The 12,352-nt window shown below is 31.6% G+C and overlaps 1 protein-coding gene across 6 annotated transcripts in view; it reads left to right on the top strand.

Annotated features, from left to right (window-relative positions):
- The window catches only part of LOC148610399 (soluble guanylate cyclase 88E-like), a 139,364-nt gene extending 127,224 nt beyond the window's left edge, over positions 1–12,140 (top strand). For all 6 annotated transcript variants that reach the window (XM_088543027.1, XM_088543021.1, XM_088543022.1 and 3 more), the window contains 6 exons: positions 1,341–1,487; positions 2,953–3,099; positions 4,969–5,125; positions 5,996–6,105; positions 6,705–6,794; positions 7,354–12,140. In XM_088543027.1, coding sequence (XP_088399153.1) covers positions 1,341–1,487; positions 2,953–3,099; positions 4,969–5,125; positions 5,996–6,105; positions 6,705–6,794; positions 7,354–7,938 — 1,236 coding nt within the window. In that variant the 3' untranslated portion in view covers positions 7,939–12,140. The remainder of the gene's footprint in view (positions 1–1,340; positions 1,488–2,952; positions 3,100–4,968; positions 5,126–5,995; positions 6,106–6,704; positions 6,795–7,353) is intronic.
- The last annotated feature ends 212 nt before the right edge of the window (positions 12,141–12,352 follow it).

Genomic DNA, 12,352 nt, shown 5'->3' with positions numbered 1-12,352 from the left:
CATTTGAAGGAGAATGTCATCACGATCCCATGTACTACCGTGAATCTAGTAACAGTAAATGTGTAACGATGTTTAAGGTCTTTCACTTTCAATTTTAAACCCTTTATGCAAAAAGAGCAATAAATTCTCCTTGAATAAAATTTTAAGCCATAATAAACATTTAAAGGCTGAAAGGAATGTGTTTAATCAACGTGATTGATTCTAAAATCAGATGTTAAGGTACCATAAATGCACCAACTTTATTTCCCATTAGTAGGATATTGGATACGTTATGCAACTTTGTGTCTTCTTAACTCCCTGGAGGCTCTTAAATGTAAGAATCAGCAAGATCAATTCCCTACTATAAACATATTGAAAAGGCAGTAAGTGCTTACCCTATGGAAACCATGCGTGTTATTGACTCAAGCTTACATCAGAAAGTGAAACTGTATTGATGACTAAAACATGTCGTTTTCATATGAAGTTGAATCATCAGAAAATGTTGCTTTAACTTGAATAATTTTTTTTTTTTTATCTTAATGGAGTAACAAGTTGATGAATTGCAATAAAATGAGCTTTTGAAGAAGGACCCTCAAGCAAGGAAAACTAATTTTTGCACTTTTTGAGATCAATTTTCAAATTTTTATTTGCGGGTTGAATTATCGGTGAGTTATTGCAGTATAGTTTACTAAAAAACGGGTTGATTTTCGCGGTTTCTGTCACGAGAATAAATTTTCGCGAATTTAAAACACGATTACCTCTTCATAGTGTTTATAATCAGTTTTGCAGGTACCATGTTTCGCTCTTATATGTCTACCGCAAAATTACGAAAATTTACATATTTACAGTACTAAATATAAACGGGTATTTATAAAATGATCTTGATTACTCGAAGATCATTTTATGAATTTACAAATAAATTTGAGAAAAAAAAAACAAACAAATTGGTTTGTGTAAAGTAACGACAAACAAAACAATAATGACAGTAACCGAATTATCTACATTATACTACCAACAATTTACCAACATTAGGCTCATACATTTATTTTTTACTGTAACTGTACTGTTGCATTGAATGTTGAAAGAAAGAAAAGGTGTGTTCTGGAATAAGTAGCGTCATTTTCATCATTCTATTATATAAAAGTCACCTTGCAATTTTTTTTGTCTTTTTTTTTGCATGAAAATAAAATCTATTTTGGTTTTCAAATGAGCAGCAACGAAACTTATGTTTTAGGCATTATTAAGACAGTTGTTACAATTTCAGCTTTTAATTATAATCAGAATTAATGTTACTACATTGAATTGCCCACTTAATTAATTAACTAATTAAATTAATTAATTACTGTTCTGGTCTATTTTAGGAGCAGAAGAAAAGTAAAATCCTGGAAGAAAGTATGAAAAAATTAGATGCAGAAATGAAACGTACAGATTCCCTTCTTTACCAGATGATACCCAAACAAGTGGCGGACAGACTCAGACGTGGAGAACCAGCAATAACAACATGCCAAGTATGTTTTATCTCTCATTATAGATGACTGTCTCTTTCACTTCCTCTCCGGAAAAGTTCTTTAATCATATCGAGGTCCATTGGTGTCAGCAGGCGTAAGACCAAGAGCGGGTGACGTTGTAATGGGATTCAAGGGAACAGAAATTTGATTACTTCTAGGAATTTTTAAATGATGCATATATTATTGAAGCATTTCAAATATCATAATGTTCGGAGATGTATTTCCACAAAACTATCACTGTTCTCATAGACTTCGATTCTGATATCCTTTATTTGTCGATATAAAACCGTAAATCAGTTTCCACCAGACTCGATGTAAATGGCGAATGTAAAAGTCATCTATTCTACTTGGTAACGGCATATATCTTATAAGGACAATAAGACGTAATACGTCAGTAGTAAAACAGCTTTGTCAATGGCGGATTAATGGGGTTCCAGGAGTTGTCACCCATTTTTGTTGCCGAAGTTTGTTCATTTATTCAAAAATATGACAAACATGGAGAAAATAATAGCCTAAACACCTTTTTCGAAATCTTTGGATGTGCGTCTGAGTATTTAAGATTCAAAGATTCGTAGTCAAGTTTACAGAAGGATAAAGGGGCATAACCGACATGTGGTGATATTGAACAAGTATAAGGAAAGTACTAAAGTAAAAAAGGCAAAAGAAAATTTATGTGCATTGAACATACTACTTGAAACCCCAAAAATCGAAATGGGGAGCCAAAATCCACTATCGAAATGTTCTACCAAGTGCAAAAGAAGTAATAAAGCTTCGGTTCTATTGCCATTTGAATGTCGGTATACTGCTAATTTTGGTGGATAATTTATGATATAAATCGGGTAGACTGATTACGGCACTGGAGGAAAACCTCGGGGAACTTGATTCACATTCAGTGGATCGACCAAGTGGTTGCTAAGTATAAAAGAACAATTAATATTTATATTGCGAATTTCGGATTGTAAGATGGGCGTTGAACTACAAATTTTACTCATTATATTTTAAGTTTTTTTGGTTCATATTCCATCCTATTTCATTGACAAAAAATGCAGTGAAATCTGACATTACCATCAGTAACGAAACACTTTTTGACTTTACAATTTCGTTGCATTAGAAAAGTGTTTGGTTTCCCAAGGTTCAAAGTACATTTCAAATGATGTAAAGAGACATTAAGTAGGTAGACCTAGGGTAAGACACATGACTCGTAAAAATCAATGGAACGTTTGCATTGAGCATTTCACATCAATATTATGTAAGCATCTAATTTACTTGGATTGGTTTTATTCAGCTTCAAATGAAACCTTGAGAGGCTTTGGTGAAATTGAATATGATACAAACATATCACTGATTTCAAGAGTAATATCCCTTACCATAGGTCTACCTACTTAAAAGTGTCTGATTTAAACAGTTTTGTCTTCTTGGGTTAGATTAGACAGGCTACACTGCATTAGTTAATATGTTTTACTAGGTTTTTGAGAACGTGACGATACTGTTTAGCGATGTGGTAGGATTTACGTCAATCTGTAGTCGCATTTCTCCGATGGAAGTAGTATCAATGTTGAACGCCATGTACACATGTTTTGACCAGCTAAGCGAGCGTCATGGCGTTTATAAGGTGAGTTACTAAAGGAATAATCAATTGGAAAGAGTAATTAAGAAAATTTTTTGACCATGAGTGCCGAAAAACGCCCACATTTAACTCATATGCGGAACATGTTCAACGCACGAGTTAAATTTTTGTGCGTTCTTTTTCTAATTTAGTTATGCACGATAACCAATTGATTATCATATTTAATATATAGATCTTTTCCATATTCTAATATGACTTCCTTAACAGATTTTGAGACCATAACTGTGGTCGATTTTCGACTGCTATATGAGCAGCACGCAACTTATTGGGCGCGGCTTGTGTGTGTGTGTAAATATCAGCGTAAATGGTCAGCCCGTGGTAAAACAAATATAAAATGGAGTTTCCGAAAAAAAAAATTTCTTAAATTTATCGCTATTTCAATGTAACTTTTAATGTTTGTGATTTGCGGATTGATATTCGTGTGAAATATCGATTTTTTTGTATTCAAAGAATATTCGATAAATCATTGATTTCTATATAATAAATAATAAATGACGTCGTGAATATTTATAACAAAAATGTAACCGTAGCTACAGTTCTACAAGAAAGTAGTGAAGTTCATACGTAATAAAGAAACGCACAAAGATTCACATACACACAATATAACATAAAAAAACACAAACATTTAACAATAATTTAAAGAGAAAAATAAATCAAAACAAAATATGCAAAAATGCAAATATACACCTAACAACCAATATCAATTTTGTTTCAAATGCATGAGTTGTTTCATCATTTTAAGCATTTAACAGAAATACCAATAAGGTTTTCACCTTTTGCAATTTGCTTCACGAAATAAGAAGTAAAAACAAAATATAAAAAAAGCCTCATAAATACATTAATACATTTGCTCCGCATTACCAATTACATACTGCAATTTACTGCATATTGAATGATGGTATTTAAGTGGCATTCTGTTCAAGAATTAGTCAATGGGCGGCACATAATTTTTTTCCGAATTTAATCATTTTTTGCTTAAAATATATTCAGTATCTCTAGAAACAATAGAAAAGCCTATTTGATTTTTTTCCTCAAGCATCTGTGATGTAGATATTTTTGACTGTTTATATAGAGAAAAAGTGCGGGAAAATTTTCCTGTCATTTTTTCATACTGCATTTCAAACAAACTTGATGAATCAATATCTGAAGATGGCAAACGTTACATGTACTTGTATTATTATTTGTTGTTATAAGATAAAAACAAAACTTAAAATCTCTGCGTTCATTTTCTTTATGTGCAACACCTTATACACATTTTGCCTGATTCCTATACAGAAAAGTACTTTATTATTTACTTAAAAAGTACAATGACATTAATAGCATTTAATGTATTCACCACGACCATCGTTGCACAATTCTCAAATGAAATACAATATCTATAGTGAAAGGGAAACGTATTAGCCAAGCAATATCAATACAGATAAAATATACGTAGGAAATGAAATCTAAATTGTTCTATATTGTTTCTTTGGTAAATTTTTCTTTTGGGACTTGCCTTATTAAGGAAAAGGAAAAAATAGTAAAAGCTTTTGATTCGTTTTTTTTTACAATCGCTAATGAATGTGTTCAGATTTAGATGTCTTTAGAGTTTAGAATGAAGGATGAATAGTTAGGTCAGAAAATTTTTTTTCTCACGGAATGGTAAAACACAATTCAGGCAAAATGTACAAGATAAATTAGAAATATAAGCACCTTATTTGCACATCAAATAAAACACGAATCATTATATCGTTCTAACTAATGGACCGACTTGCATTTGTATCAGCTTTCTGCGAATTTCTTTGAATATATCAACTATGAAGTGTCAGACGAAAAACGAAGTAATTCAGATTTAACTGATCATTGTTTTATCAGGTCGAAACCATAGGCGATGCTTACATGGTGGTATCGGGTGCACCGGAAGTATGTGATGATCATGCGTCAAGAATACTCGATATGGCACTAGATATGATCGATTCCATTGTCGATCTAACAGACCCTTCTACTGGTGGATCTATGAAAATAAGAATAGGTAAAACAAAAAGCAATAAGGTTTAAATATCGTATCTTTCTTTTTTCTTACATGAAAACTCTTAATATAATGTTTTCTTCCTTTTAAATTATTCCTTTATTAAATTTTGTTAAAGGTGTTGAAGAGCATTTGTTTTTCTTTGTGTTTTCGTCCTTTTCAAGATAATTTCACGAATAAATAATTATCAAAAGTTTCTTAAGTCAATGTAAGACTAGAAACAAGTATACTTTAAATTAAAACTATTTGTGGTTGATGAAATAAAAGAGTAAAAGAGTAATCAAGGGAATTACGATTTAAGCGGAAGTCAAAAGAATGTAACCCAGGGACAAAACAAGACGAAATCTGAAAACTAAAAGGATACTTAATTAATCGTAGTGGATAGCCAAACTATTATCAAGAGTTCAAATCTTCACACGTTCTCGGTATGAGTGATTAGAATTTTTTGTTATTCACAATGACCAATTGATTATCATATTTATCATACAGGTTTTCTCTTTTATGTATTGCTATTTTCAACATAAATTAAGGCTCTTTTATGATTAAAGAGTAATCAAGGGAACCAAGGTTATAGCGGTAATCAAAAGAATGTAATCCAGGGACAAAGACCAGACAAGGAAAACAGACATACACAACAAAGAACATAAAGTAACTAAAATAATACATACAAAGTAACAAAAGTAAATGAGCAACCTATAGGTAAATATGAATGTTAATGCTTTTCTTGTGTTGAATACTTGTATATAATTTAGTTTTGAATCTTGATCTTCCTAAGTGTTTGGTTCTAAAGCTGCTCATTAGTGTTACTCCTTAATGTACAACGTACCGGAATTTGCAATGCAAGATATATAATTGGTATTTCATATTTATTAGGTTGTCATACCGGTAATGCAGTAGCAGGTGTTGTTGGAATAAAGATGCCACGTTACTGCTTATTCGGAGACACAGTTAACACTGCGTCTAGAATGGAAACAAACGGAGAAGTAATTAACCTATACATTCATAACAAATAACTGTTTTTTTTATAATCGTTTTCAATTTCACAAATGGCAATACAAATACCGACGCGTCAATAATGGGACAATTCAGATGCAACAAAACCCAAGTAAATGGTCTGAACATGAAAATAAGAAACGATCTTTATACACGATGCACCTAAGACGAAAAGAATAAATTAGATTATAAATCAAATGAAGATAAGAAAAACAGACACAAAAAAACTAAAACACCATCAATATGAACATCCTAAAATGAGATCAGGTGCTCCGGAAGAGTAAGCATGGCCAGTTCCGCCAGCGGGACCCGCCACTTTGTAAGAGAGTATAATCCCGTTATAGTCTGGCAAAAATATATTGCACCTCTCCGACACGAGTCACAAAGAAGTATCATAAAAAACAACAATATTGAAGGTAAAACAAGAAGAAATCCGAAAACTAAAAGGATAATTAATTGGTAGAAGTGGATAGCCAAACTATTATCAAGAGTTTAAATCTTAATGTTCTTGATATGAGTGATTACATTTTTGTAATTCACAATGATCAAATTGCATATACTTTTGATCTTAGTGTTTCTCTTTTTACAGAGCATGAAAATACATTTGAGCGAACCAGTACATAAATTTGTTAGGGGCCAGACGTATATATTTCGGGAACGGGGCACAGTCACAGTAAAGGTATGTAGGCATAAGATCTCTATGCTAAGTTCCCCAAAAACAAACTGTCAAGGTATATAAGTTTGTAGGATATATTTTAGGTGTAGTTTCAGAAGGAATAACTTAAGAGCAAGATAAGAACAAGTAATATAAGAAAAATGTAGGAAAATTGCATCCATTAACGGAAAAAATTTTAAGGAGAGTAAAATTGTGATTTATTTTAGAAAATAAAGAGACAATTGAGAATGTGTATGCAAAATAATTTATAAAATAACTTTATAATTTATCGATATTTTCAAAATGTATTTTAATTCTGTGATTTTCGGATTGATATCAAAGTTGTGACGTTTTGGCGGGAGAAAACCCGAGATTGAAATTACGGAATTTATTTCACAGTGTGAATTACCGAAATTTATTACACTGAGAACATTCGATAAAACACTGTTATCTATATATAATAAAGTATCTTTTATCTTGACTTATTACCTTTTGTATATCCATTCCAGTATTCTTATGAGGAATTTTCCCTCAAATTATCTGTTTTTTTTTCATTTAATACACTTTTTTTTACAATACATAGGGTAAGGGTACTATTAAGACGTATTGGTTAATTGGAAAAGATTCCAAAGTGAATGAAGTACTGGATAGTGAAAAATCATTCACGCGTAACGACAACGTTCCTATGTGTCCTATGACATCTATTGTAATGGAAGAGATGGCCCGAAGGTCATCGTCACCCGATATCAAATTACATGGAGGTTTGAACATGCGGGCACTGTACTCACCCGTATCTTTTGAAGATGTAACACGGAACCGGACACCTTTGAACTTTAATGATGACCAGAATTCAAGACAAAGCAGCAGAGAAACATCACCTAAAAAGAGTCTATTATCCCAGGAACAATCTACGAATAAAAATGGAATTATGAACATTCAGGCAAGCCCTGACAAGCGTTCGAACAACACAATCAATTATACAAAAGTAAACAATTTGAACGAGAACAATTTAAATGGAAACCTTAGAAACGGAATCATATCTGACAAGGTGGCAAGTAAAACACCGCTCGAGGGAAAAAGGGACTCAAACTTAAAAATTGAAAGTAACTTGAAGAAAAGTGGGAACAAGGACAAAACGGACCAGAGCAGTACATGTTGTATTGTATGAAGTCTCTTCAGGGAATCCCTCCAAGCTAAAATAGTGGACCAAATAAATCATGTATTACTCATCAAAATTTGAAATCTCTGGGAGAACTATGTTGATCGTCCGTCCCTCGATCTATCTTTACACGGGATGAATTGTGACATATTTTTTCATATGTTTAAAAAGATATGGAAACATTTGTTTATGACTAGTATGGAAATATTTGTTTTGTGCATATTAAAATTCTCACTCCATACTTTTTTCAAAATTCATTCAACGTTCTAAACTCTTTTCATCATATCGTTACCATAACGTTTGAACTTATATTTTCTTTGGTGAATTATTGTGCTAGTCCTTACATATGTTTTTCATGGTAGTTCTAAACATATGAGAAACATATGTCAAGCATATGTTGCAATTTTCCATGTGTATCTTATGTACATTTATCGACACATTTTTTGAACCTCAGAAGTCGTGTTTAACGTCAAGAATGTTCTATCTGGGTTATTCAATGGCTACTCCGAAAATCCTTTTTCACAAATAATGTAAATGTTGAAATTATTCTCTTAATTATATCATTTATACGTATGTAATCATTAAAACAAACTCGGCTACGAATATTCATTCCGCAAAATCACTAAAGTTCTATTATCAGAAACCTAATCATTTGTCACGAGATTCGCCCAATGATTTTGTATAATATTCTACTTATTGAATTTATTAGCAGATTGAATAAACATTTATGGCTGTCCAAACGATAAACAAACTGCAAGTATTTATATCAGCACTTTTTAGCTTTACTGGATACGAGAAAATCATTCAAATAATAACAATATTAAAACAAACTGTCGGCACCAGTCTTAATAAACATCAGACAGGGGGTGATTCATGCATGTCAAACACCTACCAAATTCACTTTAATTTCGTTTTTCTAAACAATTACAGATCTCATAACCAGTCTTGTTTTTCATTCGGTTTTTGAATTTTCAAATATAAAAATATAAATTGTGTATGTAATTTGTATTTTGCAAGAGTTGTCGTTCTTGATTTGGTTGATAATACGATTTTCTCAAAAACAAATATGGTTAAAAAACCAAATATAATGTAAAAACCTAATATGTTTTTTTTCCTCACAGATCTATATATTCTATATACTAATTTTGTAGAAGTGGGGCATATGTAGAATGATAAAGCATTTTTGTTTGGAGTTTTTTTTTCCTGAACAATGAATCTCCTTGGCAGTGTCTGAATTTTATATGGACTGCCACTTAATTACTACAATGTTTCTTACTAGTCACTTCATTGTTTTGCCACTGTCTTTCAGATTGTTCTGATATTAAGGGGACAAATGCTTTAAGTACTATTCTGTGTAAGAATCAGGCAATGGGTGGCACATCATTTTCTCCAATTTAGTCATTTTTGCCTAAAATATATTCAGTACATCTAGAAAACAACCAAAAAGCTATTTAAGTTTATCCTGAAGCATCTGTGATGTAGATAATTTTAGACTGCTTTTATAGGGAAAGAGTGCGGTAAAATTTTTCCGCCATATTTGCATAGTGCATTTCAACTCAATTTGACCTACTAATGTCTTTAAAAGACAAATTTTACAAACACTTTGATGGTTATTTCTGGTGCTTATCAGGTATAATTAATTGGATTCCAAAAACATCTCAGCGTTTTTTCTTCATGTGCCGTACATTTTGCCCAATTCCAACGGAGAAGTACTTAATTACATTTGGTGTCTGTATCTGAAGAAGGTTATTTTTCAAGTATACTTGTACCCATAGATCTTCCTATATTAAGAGAACACGTCACCACTAATGTTGCTGTCATAAATACCAGAATACAAGCTATAATGGTAAAACATGGCTGAACCTAACCACACTTTCATACAACTAGATATATAACGTATATATATATATAGTATAGACAAAAGTATTCAATGGAAGAAAATATTTGACCTTAATTTTAAGTATTTTAGATTTGTATTTACATTTTAGAAAAAAATAGCCTGTGTCTGTCTTTGTGTGTTACTTTGTATGTTACTTATTAGCCTCTTTTTTATTGTATGGCAAAATACTCTTTTCAAATAATGCGTGCATACCTTGCGGAAAATAAAGTATGCAATATTCATAAAATAATGTAATTTGCTGCAAAACTATGCATGTCTAGTTGTCAACATAATAAACATGCATGTTTGTGATAATTATTTCATTTCAGACAAAAAGATTTTTTAATCATCTCATAGACTTAATTAAATATTTGACCGTGACATGATCGACCTTTTTTTAATGATTTACTCGTTAAACGTTGATACTAAAACTGAATTATATAGAATGGCCGTTATATTTTTCTGTTTCTTGAAATAACCTTAATGTCGTGGTGCATACTTAAAAATAACCAGCTTTGCAGGTTTTTTAGTGTGTTCCTCGTCATCATGAACACGTGGATCGTTATGGATGGTGTATCCATCTGCGCCATGAAAACTGATTTATTCAACGGGTCATAGTTTTCCTTTCATCGTTTGTCTACCCCGGACTTGACTTTTTATGAGCAACTCACCGGGTATTTCTAGTAAAGCAGAAGACGCTTACCCAAACGGTTCACCTGGTCCATGCTCCCAGTTTTTAGTTGTCCAAGTTGCTCATTTGCTTTTGTTACTTTGTATGCATGATTTTGATTACTTTATGTTCTTTTTTGTGTGTGTCTGTTTTCCATGTCTGGTCTTTGTCCCTGGATTACATTCTTTTGATTACCGCTGTAACCTTGGTTCCCTTAATTACTCTTCCACGTGATTATGGTTATTTCTTCATAGACAGAAAAAATGTAACAGTTTTATTACACTGAGTATCCACATAAATACTTGTAAATAATGTGTTCCTTCCTTCATTGAAAGCCTTTAATTAGTATATAAAAATGGAGTATTTTTTTTTGGGGATTTTAACAGTCTTATTTCTTGTGTTGTCATAAGATAAACGTATTTCATGAAATTTTAATATAAATCAATAATTCTCCTATAATCGTGCAATAATACTACAGCATTGTATATCATTCTCCTGAAACAATTCGGCTATATGTCGATAAATTGATGGATATTATGATCATTGTTTTCTATTGTCATTCATAAAATATGCAAATTTTCATATGTTATTTTTTTCTACTTAATATCCGGTGTTTTGCACTTAAATTCCACGCACTATGAAGTTGATGTCGTTATATGTACTATTCAACGCATGCTATGAATTCTTTTCATAAGCAGTCGATTTCATAAAGTTCATAAGTGGAAAAATAGTCTTTATTTGTGATGTAATTATAGAAAATAGTACTGCGAGATCATAACTTACGATATATTTTCTACTTCGACCACTGATATTTGTAATGTAATTTGAAGATAATTTTATATATATTAAATACGAGAAAACATTTACTATTGCGGTTGTCAATCGTAATCTACCTCTCCGAAATTTCAAATACTCCACGCTAATTATAATTTTGGATATTTGCATCTTTATAATGTTTATAATTTGCTTGATTTGAGAGGGCGTTCATGCAAAATCCAAGTACTGGGTTGAACACAACAAATTTTGTTTAAGAAGATGTATCACAAATGCATACTTTATCAAAGTTTAATGTTGGTTTGTGACTAAATAGTAATAAATTACATACTTGTTAAAAACATAAGATTTAATCGAAAAAGGGAGATAATTCTTTATTTCGTGCAAGAATTGGTTGCTTTTTAAGTGAACTTTAAAATCATTTTCTGAGCCATCCAATGTGGATTTACAATATTCTTTGACATACATACTTTTCGTATGATATATACATTGCAATTAGTAGGAACAATTTTATGTTGTGCCACTCATGTCTATTTTTTACATGGACAGCGTCTTAATTATTTTAGTGGCCCAAACGTAAACGTTCAGAAAAGACCGAGTGACTTATCTATATCATACTTTTGTTTACAATATTTTTTTTATATTACAAATAACATCTAATTGGTTGTGTTTTCTAATTGTAAAAATAAAGTTGGTCGAAACTAAACTTCAATCGATCTGTAAACTTTCGTTATGTAATTGTTGATAAGCATTGCCTTAATATTAATTATGTGTCTTGTTGCATTTTTAACATTTTATTGCATCTACCATTTCACTTTGTTGTATACATTTCGTTAAAGGTCATTCAATCGCGAATTGAATATGTTATTAAACTGATTTAGAATTATATCTTTAGCCTGATTATTCTTTTCATGAACAACTCGGTGGGTGATTCTAGAAAATCAGAGGACGCTTACCCTATCGTGCACCTAGTCCATGTTCTGAGTTTTCAGTGGAGTCCGAATTACCTAGTTACTTTTGTTACTTTGTATGTATTTTTTTGGTTATCAAATGTTTTTGTCGTATGTGTGTGTGTTTTTCCCTGTCTGGTCTTCGTCCCT

Source organism: Perna viridis, chromosome 8 (genome assembly GCF_037379345.1).
Source record: "Perna viridis isolate PV_CMFRI_1.1 ecotype Kerala chromosome 8, ASM3737934v1, whole genome shotgun sequence".
NCBI lineage: Eukaryota > Metazoa > Mollusca > Bivalvia > Mytilida > Mytilidae > Perna > Perna viridis.
This window is presented reverse-complemented; position numbering and strand designations above follow the sequence as displayed.